The sequence below is a fragment of the Zalophus californianus genome, chromosome 15, assembly GCF_009762305.2.
Source record: "Zalophus californianus isolate mZalCal1 chromosome 15, mZalCal1.pri.v2, whole genome shotgun sequence".
Classification (NCBI taxonomy): Eukaryota; Metazoa; Chordata; class Mammalia; order Carnivora; family Otariidae; genus Zalophus; species Zalophus californianus.
In genome coordinates, this window is record NC_045609.1 from 19,658,960 (window position 1) to 19,685,444 (window position 26,485).

Genomic DNA, 26,485 nt, shown 5'->3' on the forward strand with positions numbered 1-26,485 from the left:
CACATAGGGCTCAATCCCAGGTCCCTGAAATAATGACCATTAGCCAAAATCAAAAGTCAACTGCTTAACCAACTGAGTCATCCAGACACCCCCCCAAAAGAAACTAACTTTAAATTTAAAAACACAAATAAATCGAAAGTCAATGGACAGGAAAATATACCAAGTAAATAAACATCACAAAGATAATGAGACTGTTCTTTTTTCACTCTCTCCAATTATATATATCTATATCTATATCATCTATATAAGCTTTGCTTTCCTTGAAATCTTGGGATGTAGTGTCCTCTAACACACAGACCAAAACTCAATCAGGAACAAGCAGATCACCATGCTTTTTCCACCCTGAGAGATTATAGTCTCTCTTCCCCCTTCCCTTTTTTTATTGTTTTGGTTCATCTTGGCTTGGTTTGTTTTCTGTGGTGGCTTCCGATCACTTCAGATTTTTTCTAGGGTTCATTTTGCTTGGGTCATAGTGGATATTTTGGACTCTTCATTCAGTCACCCATCCTTCCTTGGCAGAATGGCAAGAAGGAGGAATTCACAACAAAGGAAAGAACCAGAGGCAATGTTCTATGCCACAGAGCTAATAGATATGGATATAAGCAAGATGTCAGAGATAGAATTCAGGATAGCAATTATAAAGTTAATAGCTAGCCTTTTAAAAAGCATAAATGACAATACAGAATCTCTAAGGGTGGAAATGAGACCTAATCAGGCTGAACTTAAAAATGCAATGAATGAGAAGCAGTCTAAATTGGATGCTCTAAAACCTAGGATCAATGAGGCAGAAGAGAGAATAAGTGACCTAGAAGACAGGCTGATGGAAAGGAAGGAAATTGAGGAAAAGAGAAAAACAACTAATAGCCCATGAAGAAAGCCTTCGAGAATTTAATGATGCATTGAAAAGAACCCATGTCAGAATCATCAGGATCCAAGAGGGGGTGGAAAGAGAAAGAGGGCTAGAAGGTATATTTGAGGAAATCATGGCTGAACTTCCCTAATCTGCAGAAGGAAACAAGCATTATGCCCAAGAGGGCAGAGAGGGACCCCTCCCCAAACGAATAAAAACAGATCAACACCCCAACATATAATAGTGAAGCTTGCAAATCGTTGAGAAAAAGCTATCCGGAGAGCAGCTAGGGAGAGGAGGTTCTTTACAAACAGAGGGAGGAACATCAGAATAACATCAGACCTATCCACAGAAACCTGGCAAGCCAGAAATGGCTGGTAAGAAATATTCAGCGTACTAAATGAGGAGAACGTACAGCATATAGCCAAGAATACTTTATCAGTAAGGCTGTCATCAGAATGGAAAGAGAGATAAAGAGTTTCTAGAACAGACAGAAACTGAAAGAATATGTGACCACCAAGCCAGCCCTGCAAGAAATATTAAGGGGGACACTGTAAGAGAAGAGTGACCCTAAGAGTAACAGAGACCAGAAAGTAACAGAGACTATCTACAGAAACAGGGAATTTGTAGGCAATACAATGGCACTAAAATCATATCTTTCAATAGCTACTCTGAATGTAAATGGGCTGAATGCTCCAATCAAAAGACACAGGGTTTCAGATTGGATAAAAAAGCAAGACCCATCCATTTGCTGTCTACAAGAGACTCAATTTGAACCTAAAGCCACCTCCAGATTGAAGGTGAGGGGATGGAGAACCATTCATCATGATTGTGGGCCTGAAAAAGAAGGTTGGGGTAGCAATCCTCCTATCAGACAAATAGATTTTAACCAAAGACGGTAGTAAGATCTGTAGAGGACGCTATATCTTATTTAAAGGGTCAATCAAAAGAGAAAATTCTAACAGTTTGTAAATATCTATGCCCCCAACTGGGGAGCTAATTTATATAAACCAATTAATATCCAAAGTAAAGAAACACGTGGCTAATAATACATCATTAGTAGGGGACTTCAAAAACCCACCCATAGCAATGGACTGATCATCTAAGCAGAAGATCAACAAAGAAACAAGGGCCTTGAATGACACACTGGACCAGATGAACTTTGTAGATATATACAGATATACTCATTCTTTTCGAGTGCACATGGAACTTTCTCTAGGATAGATCACATACTGGGTCACAAATCAGGTCTCAACTGATACAAAAATATTTGGATCATTCCCTGCATATTTTCAGGCCACAGTGCTTTGAAACTGGAACTCAACCACAAGGAAAAATTTGGAAGGAACACAAACACTTGGAGATTAAAGAGCATCCTACTGAAGAATGAATGGGTCAACCAGGAAATTAAAGAAGTACTTAAACAATTCATGCAAGCCAATGAAAATGAAAACATGGTTCAAAACCTATGGGATACTGCAAAGGCGGGGTCCTTAGAGGGAAGTACATAGCAATCCAAGCTGCTCTCGGAAAATTAGAAAACTCCCAAATGCAGAAGCTAGCCTTACACCTAAAGGACCCAGAGAAAGAACATCAAATAAAGCCTAAAGCAAGCAGCAGAAGAGAAATAATAAAGATTAGAGCAGAAATCAATGAAATAGAAACTAGAACAGTAGAACAGATCAACGAAACTAGAAGCTGGTTCTTTGAAAGAATTAATAAGATCGATAAACCTCTGCCAGACCTATCCAAAAGAAAAAAGAAAGGACCCAAATTAATAAAATCATGATAAAAGGGGAGAAATCACGACTAATACCAAGGAAATAGAGACAATTATTAGAACTTATTTCCAGCAGCTATATGCCAAGAAACTAGGCAATCTGGAAGAAATGGATGTATTCCTGGATACTTATAAACGACCGAGACAGAAACAGGAAGAAATAGACAATCTGAACAGAGCAATAACCAGCAAGGAAATTGAAGCAGTCATCAAAAACCTGCCAAAAAATAAGAGTCCAGGGCCAGATGGCTTCCCAGGGGAATTTTAAGGAAGAAATCATCCCTATTCTCCTGAAGGTGTTCCAATAAATGAAATAGAAGGAAAACTTCCAGACTCGTTCTATGAGGCCAGCATTACTCTGATTCCAAAACCAGACAAAGACCCCATCAAAAAGTAGAATTACAGACCAATATCCTGATGAACATGGACGCCAAAATACTCAACAAGAGAATAGCCAATAGGATCCAACAGTACATTAAAGGATTATTCACCATGACCAGGTGGGATTTATTCCTGGGATGCAAGGGTGGTTCAACATTCACAAATCAATCAACGAGATACAGCACATTAACAAAAGAAGAGACAAGAACCATATGATCTTCTCAATTGATGCAGAAAAAGCATTTGACAAAATACAGCATCCTTTCCTGATTAAAACTCTTCAAAATGTAGGGATAGAGGGAACATACCTCAATATCATAAAAGCCATCTATGAGAAGCCCCCAGCAAATATCATTCTCAGTGGGGGAAAAACAGAGAACTTTTCCCCTAAAGTCAGGAACACGACAGGGATGGCCCACTCTCACCACTTCTGTTCAACATAGTACTAGAAGTCCTAGCCTCTGCAATCAAACAACAAAAAGAAATAAAAAGCATTCAGATCAGCAGAGAAGTCAAACTCTCCTCTTCGCAGATGACATGATGCTTTATTGGAAAACCAAAAGACTCCCCCTCCCATAATTGCTAAACTCATACAGCAATTCAGCAACATGGCAGAATACAAAATCAGTGCACAGAAATCAGTTGCTTTCTATACACTAACAATGTGACTGAAGAAAGAGAAATTAAGGAATTGATCCCATTTACAGTAGCACCAAAACCCATAAGATCCTGAGGAATAAACCTAACCAAGGAGGTAAAGGATCTATACTCTAGAAACTACAGAACACTTACGAAAGAAATTGAGGAAGACACAAAGAGCCGGAAAAGCATTCCATGCTCATGGATTGGAAGAATAAACATTGTTAAATAAAATGTCTGTGCTGCCAGGGCAATCTACACATTCAGTGCAATTCCTATCAAAATACCATCAACAGTTTTCACAGAGCTGGGACAAACAATCCTAAAACTTGTATGGAAGTAGAAAAGATCCTGAATCACCAGGGGAATATTGAAAAAGAAAACCAAAATTGGGGGCATCAGAATGCGTCAGTTCAAGCTATATTACAAAGATGTGATCATCAGGCAGCATTGTATTGGCACAAAAACAGGCACATAGATCAACGGAACAGAATAGAGAGCCCAGAAATGGACCCTCAACTCTATGGTCAACTAATCCCCAACAAAGCAGGAAAGAATGTCTGATGGAAAAAAGACAGTCTCTTCAACAACTGGTGTTGGGAAAATTGACAGCCACATGCAGAATAAGAAACTGAACCATTCTCTTACACCACACACAAAGATAAACTCAAAATGGATGAAAGACCTCAATGTGAGACAGGAGTCCATCAGAATCCTAGAGGAGAACACAGGCAGTAATCTCTTTAACCTTGGCCACAGCAACTTCTTCCCTGACACATCTCTAAAGGCATGGGAAACAAAAGCGAAAATGAACTATTGGGACTTCCTCAAAGAACAAGCTTCTGCACAGCAAAGGAAACAGTCAACAAAACTAAAAGGCAAACTAACGGAATGAGAGAAGATATTGCAAATGATATAACAGATAAAAGGTTGTTACCCAAGATCTGTAAAGATCTTCTCAAACTCAACCACCAAAAAACAAATAATCAAGTCAAAAAATGGGCAGAAGACATGAACAGACACTTTGCCAAAGAAGACATGCAAATAGCTAATAGACACATGAAAGAAATGCTCCACATCACTTGTCATCAGGAAGTGCAAATCAAAACCACAATGAGATACCTACCAACTTACACCAGTTAGAATGGCCAAAATTAACAAGGCAGGAAGCAATAAGTGTTGACGATGATGTGGAGAAAGGAGAACCCTCTTACACTGTTGATGGGAATGCAAGCTGGTACAGCCACTCTGGAAAACAGTATGGAGGTTCCTCAAGATGTTAAAAATAGAGCTACCCTATGACCCAGCAATTGCACTACTACATATTTACCCCAAAGATACAGATATAGTGAAAAGAAGGGGCACATGCACCCCAGTGCTCATAGCAGCAATGACTACAGTAGCCAAACTGTGAAAGGAGCTGAGATGTCTTTCAACAGACAAATGGATAAAGAAGATGTGGTCCATATATACAATGGAATATTACTCAGCCATCAGAAAAGATGAATACCTACCATTTGCAGGAACATGGATGGAACAGGAGGGGATTATGCTGAGTAAAATATGTCAAGCAGAGAAGGACAATTATCATATGGTTTCACTCATATGTTGAATAAAAGGAATAGCGCAGAGGACCATAGGGGAAGGGAGGGAAAACTGAACAGGAAGAAATCAGAGAGGGAGACAAACCATGAGAAACTCGGGACTCCAGGAAACAAATTGAGGGTTGCAAAAGGGAAGGGTTTGGGGGCATTAAGGAGGGCATGTGATCTGATGAGTACTGGGTGTTATATGCAACTAATGAATCATTGAGCACTGCATCAAAAAGTGGTGATGTACTATATGTTGGCTAATTGAACTTAATGGAAAAAACCATAAATAAAAGATCGTGTGACTGTATTAGTATCACACAATTAGACTTCAAGACAAAGTGTACAACCCCAAATAAAACCTTAATCAGAAAGCTAAAATGGTCGGTTTTTAAGTAGACTTCATAATCATAGATGTGCATGCATCTGACACTGGAGCTTCAAAATACATGAAGCAAAATTTGAAAGTACTGAGGGGAGAAATAGTCTATAGTCATTTGGAGACTTTTTATCATTCTTCTCAATAATTGGTAGAACAACTGGATGAAAATTACTAAGGACAAAGAAGATTTGACCTGATTGATAGTTCATGAAATCTATACCCAACATTTATAAAAGCCACATTTTTTTCAATTGCATATGGAATGTTTTCCAAGATAAACCACATGCCTGTGGCATGATATAAGACTCAATCAATTTCAAAAGACTGAACTTACAGAGTATGTTCTCTAACCATAGTAACTTAGAAATTAGTAACAAATGATGTCTAGAAAAGCCCTAAATATTAAAAAATTAACATTGTAATTCTGAATGACCCATGGAGAGGTCAAAGAGAGAGCAAAAGTGAAAATTGAAAATTATACAACCACTTGGGAAAACTTTTTGGTGGTTTCTTTTATTTCACATATACTATTTAATAACCCAGTAATTCTAATTCTAAGTTTTTGTCCTAGAGAAATGTAAACATTTCTCTATAAAACAAGATGTACAAGAATATTCATAGCAGCTTTATTTATAATAAACCCAAACTGGAAACAACCCAAATGTTCATCAACCTGAGACAGAAGAAAAAAATAATCTAGGTTATTCATACCATGAATACTATTCAGCAATTAAAAAGAATGAACTACAGGTATATATAACAAAATGAGAGAATTTCAAAAACATTATGTAAGCTTTAAAAAGTCAAACACAAGAGTATGTATTGTATTTTTCTATGTACATGACATTGAACAACAGACAAAACTAATCTATGGTGGTAGAAATTAGAACAGTGGGTTCTTATTGGGGAATGAACAGAAGGGCTGACAAGGGTATTTTCCGTGATGATAGATATGCAAATGCTATCAGCTTGGGAAAGCAACTTCCCAAAGCAGCTAGTGCCCAATTCCAGACTGTTTCTCCCTTATTTACAAGGACACTCTCATACTTGCCCTATAAAAAAAGAAGAGAATGTGGGGGTCAGGTCCCACGTTCTAGAGCACAAAAATGGTGCATCAAAATAGCCCAAATACATCTCTCTGCAGCCCAGATACATCTCTCTTGCTGGTGTGTTTCAGAATGCTCTTTGCCCAAAAATACTTCAAGTTTCCACAGCTCATTGGACCATGAGTGGTCAACCCATACTTTGTTCACTAGCTGACAATTTATAGCCTAGAGTAAAAAGATGATTTGCAGGGTGCCTGGGTGGCTCAGTCATTAAGTGTCTGCCTTCGGCTCAGGTCATGGTCTTGAGGTTCTGGAATCAGGCCCCGTATCGGGCTCCCTACTCTGTGGGAAGCCTGCTTCTTCCTCTCCCACTCCCCCTGCTTGTGTTCCTGCTCTCGCTGTCTCTCTCTGCCAAATAAATAAATAAATAAAAATCTTTTTAAAAAAAGATGATTTGCATCAGTGAGTTTCTTCCTTTTAGGGAGATGAAAGAGGGAATACCAAAGGGTACATGGCCATTTAGCAGCAGCAGCAGTTGCTGGAAGAATGTCAAAAAGTGCCAACTCAAGCCATGTATAAAAGAAGCAAAGGAGGAGCTGGGAAAATGAGAATGGGCCAATGTTCAGAGAGAAGGGAGACCTCCAGAAAGGGAAAGAAAGAATAGTCAAGCTCCAGAACTGTCTTAGGGTTTTTGCCTGGGGAGGAGGGGTGGGTGGGGGACTTCCAAATTAACTTTCAGATCCCATAAATTATTTCTATCATTCTTCCACTATCCTATTCCCTTGGACATTTTCACATGAGTGAAATCATATGGTATTTGTTTTTCTCTGACTGACTTATTTCCCTTAGCATATACACTCTAGCTCCATCTATGTCATTGCAAATGTCAAAATTCATTCTTTTATGGCTGAATAATATTCCACTGTATATATATACCGCCTCTTCTTTATCCATTCATCAGTCAGTGGACACTTGGGCTGCTTCCATGTCTTGACTATTGTAAATAATGTGCTATAAACATAGGGGCACATGTGCCCCTTTGAATTAGTGTTCTTGTATTCTTTGGATACTCAGTAGTGCGATTGCTGGACCATAAGGTAGTTCTATTTTTAACTTTTTGAGGGACCTCCATACTGTTTTCTACAGTGGCTGCACCAGTTTGCATGACCATCAATAATGCCAGAGGGTGCTTCTCATGGTTCCAGTAGGGAGAGAAGGAGGAAGCAGGGAGCAGGGTGGTTGGAGCCCTCCCACCTGCCCCCGCCTGTAGCTTCTGCCACGGCTGCCACCACTCTTCTGTGTGGGAAAGGAAGTGTGAGTCCCAGCTGGAGCAGGTAGCGGTATTGCTGCGGGTCGGTCGAAGACAATGGCGGATATAGATAAATTCAACATGGACAGCATCATCCAAGGATTGCTGGAAGTAAGCAGGTCCAAGCCTGGTCAGAATGTCCAGCTACAGGAGAATGAAATCTGAGGACTGTGCTTAAAGTCCTGAGAGATCTTTCTCAGTCAACCTATCCTACTAGAACTTGAAGCACCACTCAAAATATGTGTGATATCCATGGGCAATACTATGATTTGCTTCAACTTTTTGAGTACGGTGGTTTCCCACCAGAAAGCAACTATTTGTTTCTTGGGGACTACGTGCACGGGGGAAGCTGTCACTGGAGACTTGTCTGTCTCTTACAGACTTACAAAATCAAATATCCCGAGATTTTTTCTTCTCAGAGGAAACCATGAGTGTGCCAGCATCAATAGAATTTATGGATTATGATGAATGTAAAAGAAGATATAACATTAAACTATGGAAAACTTTCACAGACTGCTTTAAACTGTTTACCAATAGCAGCCATTGTGGATGAGATGATATTCTGTTGTCATGGATGTTTATCACCAGATCTTCAATCTATAGAGTGGATTCAGGGAATTAAGAGACCAACTAATGTACCAGATCAAGGTCTTCTTTGTGATCTTTTGTGGTCTGACCCTGATAAAGATGTTTTAGTCTGGGGTGAAAATGACAGAGGAGTGTCCTTCACATTTGGTGCAGAAGTGGTTGTAAAATTTCTCCATAAGCATGACTTGGATCTTATATGTAGAGCCCACCAGGTGGTTGAAGATGGATATGATTTTTTTTTTTTTCAAAAAGGCAGTTGGTCACTCTGTTTTCTGCACCCAATTATTGTGGAGAGTTTGACAGTGCAGGTGCCATGAGTGTGGACAAAACTCTAATGTGTTCTTTTCAGATTTTAAGGCCTGCAGAGAAAAAGAAGCTGAATGCCATGAGACCTGTAACACCTCCAAGGAGTATGATCATAAAGCAAGCAAAGAAATAGATGTCATTTTGACACTGCCTAGTTGGGACTTGTAATATAGAGTATATAATCTTCATTTTTAAAACTGTAATGTGTATTGGTCAGCTTGCTCAAATAGTGTGTTTGTGAGGCCCCGCTTCCATTTTTTGAGTTAATGAATGGCATTTGCTGATTATAACAGCAAATGAAAGACTCTCCACTCCCAAGAAAAAAATGTTTTGTTTTTTTAAATTCTGTAGTCCTTTTGCAAACAACTTTAATGATGGTGTTAAAGCTGTATGCCCCAGAACAGTTTATCCTGTCTAAGAGGTAAGTATACAACTGATCTTTTTAAAATTCAGTTCAACCCATGAATGATGAAATGCTCATTTTCTTTAGGATATAAAGAGAGCCCTAGGGTGCTCAATCTGTACATGTTATTGTCATAAAATACATACCATTGATGCAAACCACTGTGAACACTTTTTTTAAAATTTTGTTTCAAAATGGATTGCTTTTTTTCTCTCATTGTCTTGTCATGTACAAACTAGTTTTTATAGCTATCAACATTAAGGTTAACTCAACGTTGCCAGCATCACTGGTATGATGTATATTTAATTACACTTTCCCCTACCATATACTCAAAATGATGATTAAAGCCATTATTTAAAAAACAGTAGTGCAAGAGGGTTCCTTTTTCTCCACATCCTCACCAACATGTGTTGTTTCTTGTATTGTTGATTTTAGCCATTTTGACAGGTGTGAAGTGATATCTCATTGTAGTTTTGATTTGCATTTCCCTGATAATGTGATGATGAGCATCTTTTCCTTTTTTCCCCCAAATTTTTATTTAAATCCTAATTATTTAATATGTAATGTAATATTGAATTCAGGAATAGAATTTAGTGATTCATCATTTACCTACACCACCCAGTGATGAGCATCTTTTCATGTGTTTGCTGACCATCTGGATATCTTCTTTGGAAAAATGTTTGTTCATGTCTTCTGCTCATTTCTTAACTGGGTTATTTATTTTGGGGGTGTTGAGTTTTATAAGTTCTTTATGGTTCTGGTTACTAACCCTTTATTGGATATGTCATCTGCAAATATCTTCTCCCATTCAGTAGGTTGACCTTTAGTTTTGTTGACTGTTTCCTTCACTGTGCAGAAGCTTTTTACTTTGATATAGTCTCAATAGTTTATTTTTGCTTTTGTTTCCCTCTCTGGAGACATATCTAGTAAGAAGTTGCTACAACCAATGTCGAAGAAGTTGCTACCTGTGTTCTCCTCCAGGATTTTGATGGTTTCCTGTCTCACATTTAGGTTTAATACATTTTGAATTTATTTTTGTGTATGGTGTAGGGAAGTGGTCCAGTTTCATTCTTTTGCATGTGGCTGTCCAGTTTTCACAGCACCATTTTTTGAAGAAAGAGTCTTTTTTCCATTAGATAGTCTTTCCTGTTTTGTCGAAGATTAATTGACCATATAATTGTGGATTTATTCCTGATTTTCTATTCTGTTCTATTGATCTATATGTCTGTGTTTTTGTGCCAGTACCATACTGTTTTGATTACTACAGCTTTGTAATACAACTTGAGGGTGGAATTGTGATGCCTCCAACTTTGCTTTTTCAGCATTGCTTTGTTTATTTGGGGTCTTTTGTGGTTCCATACAAATTTTAGGATTACTTGTTCTACTTTTCTGAAAAATGCTGGTGGTATTTTGATAGGGATTGAATTAGATGTATAGATTGCTTTGGGTAATATAGACATTTTAACAATATTTGTTCTTCCAAAGGGAAGTAACTTTTATAGAAAACTTTCAACATATTAGGTACTGTGGCACTGTATATTTTAATACCAATTAATTTTGATACATCCAGGGATTATTATCTCTATTGACAGATGAAGGAACTGAGGCTTAGAGAGTTTAAAGTGGCTTAGCCATGGTCAAACAGTAGGTAGGGGTCAAAGGGATCAGTCTACAAAGCCTATGCTCCTCCAATCACCCTGGGCAGCCTCCCAGTTTATGGGAGGCCAGAAGGTTTATCTTCTAGGAAGATATTGATGATGAGATCAGGGCTTGGAATTCTGGGGCACTCCAGCTCTTGAGAAGAGGAGCTAGTGAAAAGGAAAGTCAGAGAAGTTTAAGACCCAGTTACCATGGTGCTATGGAAGATAGTGTCCCTGAGTGCTTTGAAAAGCAAAAGGATGGCCAGTCATCAAATGATTCAAAAACATCAGAAAGAATGAGGAGTGAATTGGGTTTGGTAATTAGAAGCTCAAGACTGACCTTGGTGAAGATCGATTTTGCTCGTACTGAAAGTAGAAGCCAAGTTTTAATGAGCACACAAGTTCATAAGAATTGAGGCAGTGAGGAGTGGGAGTAGATTGTATTGAGTAGGTAGTGAAAGGAAGGGAAGGAGCCAATAGTGGTGAATCTCAGAATTTGGAGTTCCAAGGAGAAGCAGACATGCGGGATTAACAGTGGATAGAGGTGCCTTTTGAAATAGGAACTAAGGAGGTAAGTAAGGAGCCATAATGGGTATGTCTGTGCATATGTGAGAAATTTAGTAAATTTATATGTTTGAGAAGAGCGATCACTCTACAAAAGTAAAAATAACAGGATCTCTGTATTGGAAATTCTATTGGAAATTCCTGTGAGTGCTTTCCGAGCTAATTTGTTATTCCTATTTTACAGATTGGGAACTTCAGTTCATAACTCGATCAAAATCAAATTGCAGAGACCAACTCATGACTGCGTAGTTCTAAGTCCAGGCTTGGGTTGAAGTCAGCAGTGAGTAACCCGACGTCGCCCCGGGCCAACGGCAGAGGACAGGGCTGGAACTACAGTTCCCAGTGTGCCAGGCGAGGCGGGGCGCAGGCGGGGAGGGCGCAGGCTCCTTCCCAGAAGCAAAAGCGGAAACAAAAGAGTCTCGCCGGCGTCCTCGCCCGCACACTCGCGCACACCCGCGCTCCGGCGCACACGGAACAGGCACCGGCGCACGGAGCGAGCCAGCGAGCAGCGAGCAGCGAGCCGGGGACCCGCGGGCTGAGCCAGCAGAGCAGCCAGAGAGTCGAGCCCACGACGACCCTACGCCCCCGCGCCCCGTAGCTGCCCCCAGCCGGCCGGTGTCCCCGCCGCCCTCCCTGACCCATGGCGCTGAAGAGGATTCAGAAAGTGAGTGCCCGGGCCAGGCCTGGGGCGACGGGGCGCGCTTCGGCTCCCTGCCCACACTGACCCCGGTGATGGTCCCGAAAGACGCGCCGGGAGGGCACGGGATGGGAGGGTGCGCGGGGATCAGGGGGCCGGAGATGCCGGCGGGGCCAGCGGGCACTGGACAGGTGAGGTGGGAGCAGGGGCAGGTCCCGGGTGGCTTGGAGGCGGGGGCCCCGCTGCGCGCTAGCGCCGGAGCTGGGCCGGGAGTCCCTGGGTGGAGATCCTTCTCGGGCTCCAGACCTTCCCCAAATCTGGGCTTTACGGTCACGGCTGGATTTTGCCCTACACTGGTCTAGTTTTGGCTCCTGTCATGCTGTGTTTTCTCCACGCCCGTTTTTTTATGTTCTTGCTTCCCCGGGCTCCCGGAGAGGGCAAGGAAGGTGTGGTGGGCCTGCAGTCTTTCTCCTCGATGCTGTGGGTTTGTTCTTTTTCTCTTCTGTGGTTGGCTCCTGCTTAGATCCCTGAATGGGCTGGAAAAGCCCATTTGGGGCCCAGAAGCCAGGAGAAGCCTCTTGCCTTTTCTATTTTGGTGCCTCTTCTGCTGCCACTTCAGGTCACATAGCTGTAGTGAAAACATAGTTGCTGATACACAACAAGATGACCTCCTGGCTGTGATTCATCGTGAGTCAAGCCAAACAGGTTTTTTCCCCCTCATGATAAACTTACATGTAAAGTTCGAGACACAGCAGAAACTGCCACAATATAAGTTGTTTGATGCTTTGACACATGAGAATAGAATGAAGAAGAAATGTATTTATTCATTCAACACATGTTTATCCATCCCAACTCTGTAAGGAATTGCCTTCTCTTGCATAATACTGTATTAATTGCTACTCTTTCAGATGTGAACATCTTACAAAATTGGGGTTGGGGCATTTTTTTTCCTGTTCATTTATTTCTTGTTGAGTTATGGGTCTGGTCACTGACACAGGTTTTTAAAAGGTTTACAGTTATATGGAGAACACTGAGAATTTATTTTTAAATGCAGTGTTTCAGCAAGTTAAGTCAACAATAGATAGCATGTCTGGTAAATAATTTTAGAAGAAATCAATGCTACAGAAAAATTTTATTAACTTTTTAAGGCATGAAGTGATGGAGATATATACATTGTGTTCTCAGTCACAACTGGTGGCATCTTCTGGTACAGAGGACAGCAACTTTCAGGTCCAGCCTTTTTTTTGTTGCTGTTCAAACACTGAATCCGTAGAATACTGTGTGTGTGTGTGTGTGTGTGTGTGTGTGTGTGTGCGCGCGCGCGCGCCATTTGAGGGTCTTCTCTCTATAAAACATAAAGCTAACAATCCGTATTTATTGATTCATGTTTTCTGATTTGAAAGTAATGCAATTACACATTCAAAATTACCCTAATTTCAAAGTCCTAATCAGCATCTTTGTCATGTATGCTTATTAATAATATGTAATATTGGCTTACATTTGAATTAAACAATACACCTATTCCAGTGGGGCGCCTGGATGGCCCAGTCATTAAGCATCTGCCTTCGGCTCGGGTCATGATCCCAGGGTCCTGGGACTCTGCTCAGCGGGAAGCCGGCTTCTCCCTCTCCCACTCCCCCTGCTTGTATTCCCTCTCTTGCTGTGTCTCTCTCTCTCTGTCAAATAAATAAATAAAAATCTTAAAAAAAAATAACGATACACTTACTCCAAGGAAGTTTTAAAATTCTATTTCCTTCTTTCCTACTTGTGAGAATTCTTCACAAGACTTTGCATATACAATAAGTTTTAAATAATGTAGAATTTATCCACAGGAAGTAAACATTCAAAGAAAATGGACACTATTTGTAAATACTTTACTGGGCAATTGTCAGTCACCATGCTGAATATTTATAATATGGAATACACCCAAATCATATTTTTGTTAACTATTAGTTATTATTAGTTTATAACAGAGTTGTTTGGTAAAAGAAAAAAAATCACATAGAATTGATGTTAGGCCTGTAACAAATTGATATTTTGGAGAATAAATTGGGGATCACATAACATCCCATCTCTGTGTGCCAGTCTTAGACTTCCCTTTCCTGTTATCAGAAAAGTTGACTTGCATAAATCTCCTTTCCACTAAGCACATATCACATGTTCATATCATTCCCTTGTACTTTAAGGAGTGTTATTTTGTTTGATTCTCCACTTTTCCTACTGTTTGCGCCTCCTTGATTAGAAGCCAGTTCCAAGTGAGGTGTGCTTTTTGCCTTATGAACAGTTATAAAGCCTTCTTTGATATCATCAGTATATAAATTCTTACTTGAATCTTGTGTGTTCCAACAAAAGAAGATACATATTAACTTTTGGCCTTTCTTTTTAAGTGTATTGGAATAACACTGTCAGATACCTTCTAGGTCATTGGGTTGTACTTTTCCTGTACCTAAAGTGGCAGACCTTAAAGCTGTGCAGAACTTCAGAGAACTGCAGTTTGGAGTTGAGTGGAGGGCAGGGGCTGGAGCCAGCGGCTAGGGTAGTGTATCAGAAATATTTGTGGGACATTTTCAGACTGTCCCCACTGCTGTAAATGAAAGATGTGGAATCCCCCAGATGGGCTGGGGTGGAAAGAAGGTTGAGAACCACTGATGTTCTAGTCTGTTTATTCAAAGAAGGAATCTGAGGCATGGAGTGAAGGAGCGCTTTGTCCAAGTAAATCTCTGAAGAAGTGACTTGGCATATTTGAGAATGTTAAAAAAAGTTCATTATTACTTCACATTTTTTTCACTTCATATGAAACAATTAAAGATGCTATGCATCTTTATGTATATGCAAAGCATGTAGATATCAATGCTTAAAATACATTTTTATACTAGAGTATGCTAAATGATTTCATGCTCTTATTTAGACATCCAGTGCCAGTTTTGCATTTCAGCTCATAAATTTACACACCCATGCCCTATTTTTTGGTTACAGTGGAAGATGTTATCACAGTCACCTAAATCACTAAAGGGAAGAAGTTTGAACAAAGTCTGAGGAAAGACACCTAAAATATGTTTGAAAGAAGACGATAGTTTTTCAGCTGGGCATTTATTATTTTCTAGAATTATTTCTAAGTGTTTCTTTTATCAGTGCTATTTTTAATACTTGATAAACTTTTTTTGGAAATTAAAAATTTTTTATGTTATAAAAAATTATGAATGTTATATCATAATAGTGAATGTTTTGAAACCAGGAAAAAAAGATCCTAATGTAGTCATTATTATCATCTTAGTATATTTCCTTCTAGACTTTTTTAATTTGATAAATTGAAGTAATGATCATCATAGTAACATGATATGATGGGCTTTATTGCCTTTTTGGTCTTTTGAAAAGTGAAACAAGAGTTTTGTTTTAAAATATAGCAACACAGATAACTACTCCTTAGTGTACAGTTCTGTCCTCAAAATGGAATATTTGCTTTTTTAATAAGCAATTTAACTTAAATGTATATATAAACAGATTACAACTTTATAAATGTTTTGTGCTGCTGAATTTTTTGATTTGTACAATTCCACATTAAACTCTACAAAAACAACCCAGCCCTCTGTGGATAGAGCATCAAAGAGAAGAAGATCTAGTTTTTATTTCTGGCTCTGTGACTTAACTAGCTTGTTTCTCTATCCATACAATGATACTGCACTAAGTACAACCAGCATATATAATATATAATGGTTACTCTGTGATAGATGCTATTCTGTGTGTTTGACATATATTAATTGATTTCCTTAGTGGCCCAAGAGGTAGAAATGATTGTTATCCCCATCTTACAGATGATAAAACTGAGGTGCAGAAATGTTGGGTAATGTACCAGAATCACATATCTAGTAAGTAGCAGTGCTAGGATTTGAAACCAGACGGATGGCTTCAGATTCCATGCTCTTAACCATTTTAGTACATGGCTTTTTCTTATCCAAATGGACTCATATCTGTTGTATTTAAATTGATAGACACATAGAGTTAAATGAGTTTATGGGTGTAAGTGCTTTGCAAACTGGACTGTTCTATACACATGTAAAGTGGCATTATAATTAATACTTTGGCGTATTTAATCATGCATCACTCAGTGTGTTGATTGTGCTTTGTAAACCTCTGCTCTGAAGTAATGTACACTGGATCATTAAACATGGTAAATGAATAATATAACTTTATTTTTGTTCCATCACTTAAAATTTTTCTCCTCCAAAGGGATTTAGAAAAATTGTAATTTATAAATGTTCTGTCAAAAGTATCATTTCAGTGTGAAGTTTTCACTTGAGAAAACTATTTATGAACTGATTTAGCTATTTAGTTTGTCTAGTGGCTTTGAATAGCAGTCGACTGTTCAGATTGCACAAATATGTTAGGAAGACTTGAAGATTACAAAATTAAATCTAAGATTCCAGATTCTTTCAGTAAAAAAGGATATAAGTTCAACAAATTTTTTATTTTTTTATTTTATTTTTTTTTTTAAAGATTTTATTTATTTATTTGAGAGAGAGAGAGAATGAGAGAGAGAGAGAGCACATGAGAGGGGGGAGGGTCAGAGGGAGAAGCAGACTCCTTGCTGAGCAGGGAGCCCGATGTGGGACTCGATCCCGGGACTCCAGGATCATGACCTGAGCCGAAGGCAGTTGCTTAACCAACTGAGCCACCCAGGCGCCCTCAACAAATTTTTTAAAGGAAGAACATAGTATTTATGCTTCATGGTAGATAAAGTGGTTTGCCTTGAGATGAAAGGAAGAAAGTGTTTTTTTCTAAAAAGCCACCATGTGAATTTTTCTGCTTTTAAATTTTTGTAATTAAGCTCAATCTTCTTTTGCCCTGGGTATCATGTATTTTTCCTTCTTCATCACAACAGAGGTGTTAAAAAAAGAAGATAACCTATTGTTAAAAAGTTCTGAGGTTCCTTCCCTGTGGAAATAAATAGCATAGATCTAAATAAGGCTGTTTATGCCTATTTTAGGAAGCCAAACACATATTATAAAAACCAACTTAACAGGATGTGGGATTGCCCCCAGTAAAGCAGAGTAGCATCCTTACTTGTTTTAGTTCCCTGAAATACACACTGAAAACATATTTAATGAGTGCCACTAATCAAAATGATAAGCCTGATACTCTCCACTAAACTGAATTAATGGTTGTCTGTAATGTATTGGCTCTCTTCCCTTCCCCACTTCTTTTTAACAGTGGATGAACTGATACTATGTTTAATTAAAAACAGGTATTGAGATACTTGTCCTCTCTTAACCCTATGATGCTGAAATAAAAGATGCTGTAGTATATAATCCAGATCTTTAGGGGATTGGAAGGATCCTCAGACCACCTCAGAACATCTGTCTGAAGGCAAAACAGGTTCTATTTCTAGCCTGTCTTCGTCAAGATGGTCTCTGAAAAGCTGAGGTTTTTCTGCATTTAATTGGTTCTGGGATGAATCTGTGAAGGTTCAATTACACACATTAGACAGTATTAGAGGCTACTATGTTCCAGGACTTGTTCTTAGTATAGGGAGGAAGCTACCGTCCTAAAGCTTACAGTTTAGTGCTCCCATCCTCTTTCTGGATGTTTCCCCCACTTCTCCCTATTCATATTATTCTGGGGTTTTTGTTGTGGTTCTTCTCCTTCAGTGTTACCACATTGCTTATTAGATGCCTAGTCTCCTTTCAGATTTATGAAAACCTTTCCAGTGGGGATGAGGTTGGGATACTGCTTCCTTCACCTCAAACTTCCTTAGTAGTATCTGATGATTCTCAGTCCAGGTGACCACCCTTCTTATGTGAGCAGAATTTGGATTTCTTTAGAGGGAACAGACCTGATGGCCTGGGCTCATTATTCTCTAAACCAGTAAAACTCTGGCCTGTGTTTATGCTTCCCCCAAATTTTGATGTGTTGTATTTTCATTTAGTTAAAAATATTTCCTAATTTCCCTTTTGATTCTTTTTCAACCCTTGGGTTATTTAGAAGATTTTATTTATTCTCCCAGTATCTTGATTTACAGATAGCTTTCTGTTATTGATTTCTAAGTTAATTCCATTGTGAATGAAGAACTTGTTATTTGACTCCTTTTAAATTTTTGGGACTTGTTTTATGGCCCAAAATATAGTCTGTATTTTTTACTTACATAATAATGATGCCATTCAGGTGCTCAACATAGCTTTTGAATGGAAATGTTTAATAATTTCTAGCCTTCAATTTGCCAGTTTCTGATTGGTGTCCATAAAGCCTAGGTTATTTCTAAGGAATGAATGCCGAACTAAGGCTTACACCTTCCAGTGTCTTCTTGTACTTTTATGAGTTTCCAGAACAGGGGTGATGAAACCAGTTTAGTGGGTCACAAACAGCATTTTAAAAAAATGGAATATAAAGTATTAATGCTTTAGGTGTAGTAAGGGTGATAATTGTTTCATGAAACTTTTAATTATATATTTGTGTCCCTGTGCCTGTGTATATGTTACTAGTTGTGATGTATGTATCATGTTTTTCTTGTTATGAATTGCTGTAAGGAAAGTTTGAAAATCATACCATAAGATCCTTAGATAAAATCAGTATTATCAAAAATACATGCCACACATTCATATGTATACACATACATGTATGTATGTATATATAGAGAAAGCAAATGAACATATATGCACACACAAACACACATACATGTATACACACACACACACACAATGTCAAATGTTGTAGTCTCGGAAACAGTTCTATTTGTTATAAACTTCAGTGCTCATTGTTTTCTGCTAAAAGTTGTAGCATTTTATAGTCACTGAAGTACAACCACAATATTCAAGAACAGTGCTGGGTGATACAAAGATGATTTATTATGCAGAAACTTATTAAGTGCCTTCTGTATACCAGTTATTTGAGATAGAAGTGTAAGAAGTGATATTTAATAACAAATATTTGGTTGAATCACAGACCTGTACCTCTGAAACAAATAATACATTATATGTTAAAAAAAAAAAAAGATAGTAGGAAGGGAAAAATGAAGGGGGGAAATTGGAGGGGGAGACGAACCATGAGAGACTATGGACTCTGAGAAACAAACTGAGGGTTCTGGGGGCGGGGTGGGAAGATGGGTTAGCCTGGTGATGGGTATTAAAGAGGAAACGTTCTGCATGGAGCACTGGGTGTTACATGCAAACAATGAATCATGGAACACTACATCAAAAACTAATGATGTAATGTATGGTGATTAACATAACATAATAAAATAAAATAAAAAAATAAAAGTAAAAAAAATAAAGCTTGCCAAACCAAGCTTTTTAGGTGCCCCTCCCAAATTTGGTAAATATTGAAAGGTATGTTTATCTTTTAAGTAGGTTTTTAAGAAATAGGCTGCTAGCTTTTATCATTTCATTTTGTCTTTTTCCTGAAGCATCATCTTTCTTGATTAGAAAATGCTCTGTGTTGTATGTTCCGTTATGTGTTAAAATTCTATTATGTATTTTGAAAAGTTGTATGTAATTTCCTATCATGTTTTTCTTAACCTCTCAGTGTCTTTGAATACAAACACTCCTCTTCAAAACTTATGGAGTAGTGTTTATTTCTAACCTTTTATAAAATATAAGCTCTTGGGAAAAGATAAAAAGAACCTTTTTCATTCCCTCACTTTTCACACTTTTGTTTCTCTTGAGCGCGGCTAAAACTGTGCAAACGGCCTGAATTCAAGTACTGGAGTACTGTTGGCTCCAATGTTGATTGAGGATAATGGGCTGTAGTTACTACAGCCTTGAGATGAGTATTGTTTTGGGTGAGGAGAGTGCTGGAATGGAAGTCAGGTGGTCTGAGCCTTTGTTCTAGCTTTGGCTTCATGACCTTGGTCAAGAAACTCATAGTTTTTATTTTCTTTATCTAGAAATGTTATGCATTGAACTAGATAATTTCTATGGTCCTTTTTGATTTATAATTTTAGGCACATCTAAATAATGTTATTTGCTGTTTGTTTTGTTCAACTAACAGTAAAAATGTTCACAGAAACAAATATTGAGTATGGCACAGTGCTCTGCTGCTGTATGAAACTTGAGTTAAAATCCTATTTACTTTGAGAAGTCAGAATTGAAATAAATGTTGGCATCTTAATGTATAAGATTAATGAGTCTTTTAAGATGTCTTACTCTTTGATTAAAAAGCATATTTGTGATACAAATAAGATATAGTTCTGTTTTTGTACCAGTATCATAACAAGCTTTTCTAATTCCATTTAGCTTCCATCTGATTCACAGGTATCTTTATACTTTAAAGATTGTTTTATCCACATATTTAGAAAACTGCCTTATACAGCTACCTTACATGTAGTAGATTTTTTTGGATTCTAGTTACTACATTTATGGAGCACCTTCTGTATGTAAGGCATATAGAAAATGAAATGAGAAATATGGAAAAGTGACATATAACCAGCATTATCTAAGAAATTTAAAATTATTAAGGGTAAGAAAAGTATCATTAAAGATTAGGTAGACTTAGGAAAGTACCGTAAGAAAAATACAACATACTTGAACAGAAAGAGAGTCAAAAGTAGGAGAGGTCAAATTTATTTAGGGGAGATCAGGAAAAATTCTATCGAGGAGATGGAATTGGATATAGGTTTGGAAGAATGAGTAGCATTTTCAAAGACAGGTTTCATAAAGGAAGCTACAGAAATGAAGGCATCAGCATGTACTTGTCCTGTTCAGGAAGGAACAGATAATCCTGCTTTTGGGAAGCATTTGGGGAATAGTAGACATAAAGTTCATACTGTGGGGGGCCTTGAAGACCCATGATGAGAAATGTGTCCTTAATGCAAAAGTTTGGGGAAGCCATTGAAGTTTTTTGAGTAAGGAAGTAACATTCTTTTTTTTTTTTTTAAGATTCTATTTATTTGACAGAGAGACAGCGAGAGAGGGAACACAAGCAAGGGGAGTATGAGAGGGAGAAGCAGGCTTCCTGCTGAGGGAGTCCGATGTGGGGCTCCATCCCAGCACCCTGGGGTCATGACCTGAGCCGAAGGCAGGTAGGCAGATGCTTAGTGGCTGAGCCACCCAGGCACGCCAGGAAGTAACATTCTTAATCATATTCTTAGGTATGCACTCTTGCCCTCACAGAATATAAGATTGTTTACCATTTGTAATTACAAATCTGATGAATGTCATGGAAAGGGGAGTATAAAGTACTATGGGAATACAGCAGGAACCCTTTGAAGGGTTCAAGGAAAACCTTAAAGAAATGTTTAAGATGAGACATAAAGGTAAAAGTAAAGTAGGTAAAGCAAATGAGTGGGTGTGGGGGGCTGGGGGAGGTGCTTAGGAGTCTTCTATCTAAAAGGAAACTAGGGACAAGGTAGCATTGGGGGACTTTAAAGTAATAACTGTTACAGAGAGCATTGGAGGAAAATGGTTGCAGATATAAGGCAAGAGAGAAGGAGTCAGATGATGGAAGGCCTGATAAACCATTTTAAGGATTTATAAATTTTATGCTAAGGCTAATAAAAAATATTGAAAGCGTTCGACATGGTACTTTGAAAAGATGATTTTGAATATAGTGTCTTGGTAGAGAAATAGGACACGTCAGTGAAGACGTTGCACTTGTTCAAGTGAGATCTAAAGAGGGTCTGAGCTAAGATGGTGGCAGAGGACATTTGGGAAGAGGGTTATGTGAGAAATATTATAGGGTGTTTGTAGCACCTGGCCTTTTTGAGTTGGGTCTGACCCACCCATGCCTACCTCTAATTGGCCTTTCAAATCAGCTCTCTAAGGAGCAGTGGTCTAGGCAGTCTCTTCAGACTCCTTCTACTACCTAGTTTGTTCTCAGATACTTTAATAGTGTCTCCCTGGTTTGATACTTCGCTTCTGGAAATGTCTCTTTTTGCTCCTCTCAGACTTTTTTGCCCTTTGGACCTCAGTTTTTCTATATCCTGGAATCCTTCCAGTGGGAGGGATTTGGACAGTCTGAACAACTTGGTACTGATTAATGTGAGGAGGTGGGAGGGGTTGGGATGGGTGGGACATGAAGGGAAGAAGGAATCAGACTGTGATTCTAAGGTTTAGAGTTTGAATTACTGGAAAAAGTATTTTTTTATCATAATACTTCATAAAGTAGACAAATACAGTTGTTACTGGGATGTCTTGGATTGTCTAAGATACGTTTTTATTTATGTACTTTGTATGATGGAAATACTATATAAAGGTGACCGGGAGTCTTCTCTTTAAGAGGAAGCCATGTTTTAAACTAGAGTCAAGATAGTATTTTGGGAAATTGAGTCATTATAGCTGCTGTTGAAATCATCGGGGAAAAGTGGTTGCAGATCTGAGACATTGGGTAGATGATGCCCCTAATCTTGACCTCAAATGTTTATTCTAAATTGTGTTCTTTATAGCTCTGATTCAATAAATATTACTTTGACGCAGCAAAATCAGTAGCATCATTGCTTTCTTCATTTTCTTCCTTTTGTGTGGAATTTGGCTGCATTATTAATTATTATTATTATTATTATTATTATTATTATTGCCTTTACTAGAGATACCTGATCCAAGGAGGAGCAGTTAGGACCAGTTTGTTGAAGTCAGTTTGGTTCCTATAACTAAATTAATTGGATAGCGTCAGCATTTTCAAGTCTTCCAGGAAGAATCTACATGGTTAAAAATAAAACTGTTCTTTAATTCAAGGGCTTAAAGAGGTTCTGTATTTGGAGACCTTTCTGACAATTGTTTGATATCTCTCTATTGAAATAGCTCTAGTCAACTAGATAAGGAGATCAGAGCCTGAACTGTAAGCCCATGAAATGTTTATTTACAGATAAACCAAATATAGCTCATATATCCCTTTAGAGACAATATAAAAAATGCAATCTGGTAAGAATCACTGTCTTGTTTAGGAGTTTTGAGGTAAAGATGGTTGTGTCCATGAATTGCCTGTTGAGCCAGGATTTTTGTTTTTGTGGTTTGTTTTTTTTTTTAAGATTTTTATTTATTATTTGACAGGGAGAGAGAGACACTGAGAAAGGGAACACAAGCAGGGGGAGTGGAAGAGGGAGAATCAGGCTTCCCACTGAGCAGGGAGCCCGATGTGGTGCTTGATCCCAGGACCCCGGGATCACGATCCCAGCTGAAGGCAGACGCTTAACGACTGAGCTACCCAGGCACCCCGAGCCAGGATTTTTGAAATAATGCTTTCATATACTTCGGATTCAGTAATTTAGATTTTTGACTGTAAATCAGTCCCTATGCATAGGCTATTTAATGTCCTTTACACACATCTGGTGGGGTATATATTCTATTACAGAGATTTAGACTTTCTGAATGTTGAAGCTAGAGCACAACAAAGCTTTTTCAGTCTGGTCAGCATAATTTTTTAGAGAATATTTATTGCATAGTGTCATATTAGGTTTGGTGGTAAGTAAGGCAACTCTGACTTGTTCATTCTCTACTGTTCAGATTGGACTCTTACCCTTCTGGGAGCTGAGAGAGTGATTCAGGCTTCTCTTTTCTTACATTCCCTTCTTTGTTTCCTTTTATTTGTTTACTTTCTTTGCATTAGGTTGCCTCATCTACTTTTAGATTTTAAGTTCCCTAGAGGCAGGGACTGTGTCTAGGTTGGTTTTATGAACACTCAGCATATTGTGGGGTGTTATAAACATACCATCTGTGACAATTTAAAATTCAGTTTCAGACCTCTTAGTGCTTTCCTTTGTGTCTATTTGGTTACAGAAATCTGAACTAGAATAGAGGTGCTTAGCCATGTAAGGCTATATAAATCTGTTAAGTCCACAGTTTTATAGACTTATCATGCTTCTATAGTTCCAGTCAAGATATAGGGACAGTATCTTGTAATCTGCCTTTCATTACTATATCTTATGTTTTATTTTGAAATTTAGATACCCTAATTAGTTTTTTTTTATTATTTGAGTGTTAATCACATTGGAATAGAAAATTGTTTCGCTGACACAGACTACTTTTGTCTGGGGCATACTTTACCAGTTTGATGATATTTATTGCCTAATCTGTGTTTAGGTATAGTGTTAGTTTGTTTTAAGCTTACTTTGTCTCAAAGGAGGAGAAGGATATTGGATCAACTATATATTTCAATTTTAGCTTTATACATACACACATAAGCACATATACACAGTGTGTTTACTATAATGAGTTCTTTTCATATATGGATTTATAACTAGTCTCATTGTTTGATAAGCATCTGTTACATTATTGGATTTCTACATATTTCTGTTAGGTATATTCCTGGCAGTAAACTTGCTGGGTCATTGAGCATTCCAGTGTTCACCTTTGGTAGTGAATGTCAAATGTTCCCTCATCCACCAGCAGCATGAGAGTTCCAGTTGCCTCACACCTTTACCAACCTTTATGCTTTTTTCTGGCTTTTTCATTTTAACCATTCTGTTGGGTTTGTAGTAGTATAGCATTTTGTTTTTAATTGCATTTCCTTGATGTCTAATGAAGCCAAGCCCCTTCTCATATGTATATTGGCCATTTGGATAGTTCTTTCTTTCTTTCTCTTTTTCTTTCTTTCTTTCTTTCTTTCTTTCTTTCTTTCTTTCTTTCTTTCTTTCTTTCTTTCTTTCTTTCTTTCTTTCTTTCTCTTTCTTTCTCTTTCTTTCTCTTTCTTTCTCTTTCTCTTTTCTTTCTTTTCTTTCTTTCTTTCTTTCTTTCTTTCTTTCTTTCTTTCTTTCTTTCTTTCTTTTTCTTTCTTTGATAGCCTCTTTTATAAAATGCTTATTCAAGTCTGCCTTTTAAAAATTGATCTGTAGATAAAGTTTTTACATATTCTGGATGTGGGTCTTTTGTCAGATACATGTACTGTAAATATTTTCCCCTATTTGATGGCTTGCTTGCCTTTTAACACTTTTAGTGTGTCTTTCAATGAACAAATGTTCTTGATTTTAGTCAAGTCCAAATTTTTCATTTTTTTCTCTTATGGGTAGTGCTCTTTGTGTCCTGTTTAAGAAATTTCTGCCTCCTCCAAGTCATGAAGATGTTTTATGTTTTCTTTTAAAAACATTCTTGGGACACCTGGCTGGTGCAGCTAGTGAAGCATGAGACTCTTGGTCTCAGGGTTTGGGTTCAAGCCCCATGTTGGGTATAGAGATTACTTAAAAATAAAATCTTTTAAAAAATACATAGGAGCGTTATTTTATCTTTCATATTTGAACCTATGATCTATTTAGAATTGATTTTTTAATTAGGTTTGAGGTAGGGGAGGCCAAGGTTTATTTTTTTTCCCATATAGATACCCAGATGACCATCTATTCAGAAAATTTTTCTTTTCCTCCATTAGAATGTCACTGACTTCACTTTTAATTTTTGAATGCTAAGTTTGCCATTGTTTTCTTTCCATTTGCAACGCATTGATAAAGTAAGTACTCATGATCCCACTCAGATGTCAAACACCATCACTTTTGCTTCTACATCAAAATTGCTATTTGTTTATCAAAAACAGTGATAATATCCTAAGTTGGGTTTAAAGAATATGTTGTCCATTTCTTTCAAGTGCAGCTGTCTGCAGTGAAGCTTTGTAGAGCCCTAAGTAGGTACCACCCCATTGAAGTGTGTGAAAGACACCCCCTGGATTTGGCTCATGTCTTGTGTGGCAAAATGCAGTGGGCCTGACTGCTACTTGTAATAACTAGCACATACAAAAGAAAAAGGAAACAACAACAACAACAGAACAATTAACTTTTCTGTGTTTCACTTTTTTTTGCAAATAAGGGTTTATATATTTAAGTACAGTATTGTAGGTGCCAGGTTTAAAGGGGTGGAGTAGGAAGTAATCTCTGAGGCAATATATGTGGCTTTTCAGAATTTACCAGCTCTTACAACTTTATTTATTAATGTTTCATATTTGTGTTTTTTTTTTATTTAGAAGGTAGTTTGTGTCAGTCAAGATATTTTATACCAGTTCCTTACTAGATCACAATTCTGTCTTAGGAGAAATTTTCTAGAACTCTTTAGAGCATTCTAAACTTGAATAAACACATTCAGAGGTGACCCTTAAAGTATATAGCTACTCTTACATGTATTTTCTTGGAGATACAACTACTTTTAAGTTTCTAAGAATTCAGAGGACCTCTTTCCTATACCTTTTAAACTATTATCTTAGGAAGTTATTTTTTTTTCCACAAGCCAGTTCTCCTTGAATTTCATGCGTCAGTATAATCATCAACAAATATGTTGGAGCAGTGATTAAGGAGATTATAAGCATCATAATCTGATTCCAGTAAGTTAAGTCTTTAAAACATTGGTAGGGTAGAGTTGGGATGAGAGTATAAAAATAGAGTCATGGTGCGCCTGGGTGGCTCAGTCGATTAAGTGTCTGCCTTCAGCTCAGTTCATGATCTCAGGGTCCTGGGATCAAGCCCTGCTTC

The 26,485-nt window shown here is 37.9% G+C and overlaps 1 protein-coding gene and 1 pseudogene across 3 annotated transcripts in view; both read left to right on the top strand.

The window, feature by feature from the left end:
• Positions 1-8,033: 8,033 nt before the first annotated feature.
• Positions 8,034-9,003, top strand: LOC113923689 (annotated as a pseudogene).
• Positions 9,004-11,867: 2,864 nt separating this feature from the next.
• The window catches only part of UBE2D1 (ubiquitin conjugating enzyme E2 D1), a 39,880-nt gene continuing 25,262 nt past the window's right edge, over positions 11,868-26,485 (top strand). The window contains exon 1 of one of the 3 annotated variants that reach the window (XM_027594217.2): positions 11,868-12,141. In XM_027594217.2, the coding sequence (XP_027450018.1) occupies positions 12,118-12,141 (24 nt within the window). In that variant the 5' untranslated portion in view covers positions 11,868-12,117. Of the gene's footprint in view, positions 12,142-12,184; positions 12,306-26,485 lie in introns of those variants that run through there. The other 2 variants (XM_027594203.2, XM_027594211.1) reach the window with 2 other exon arrangements.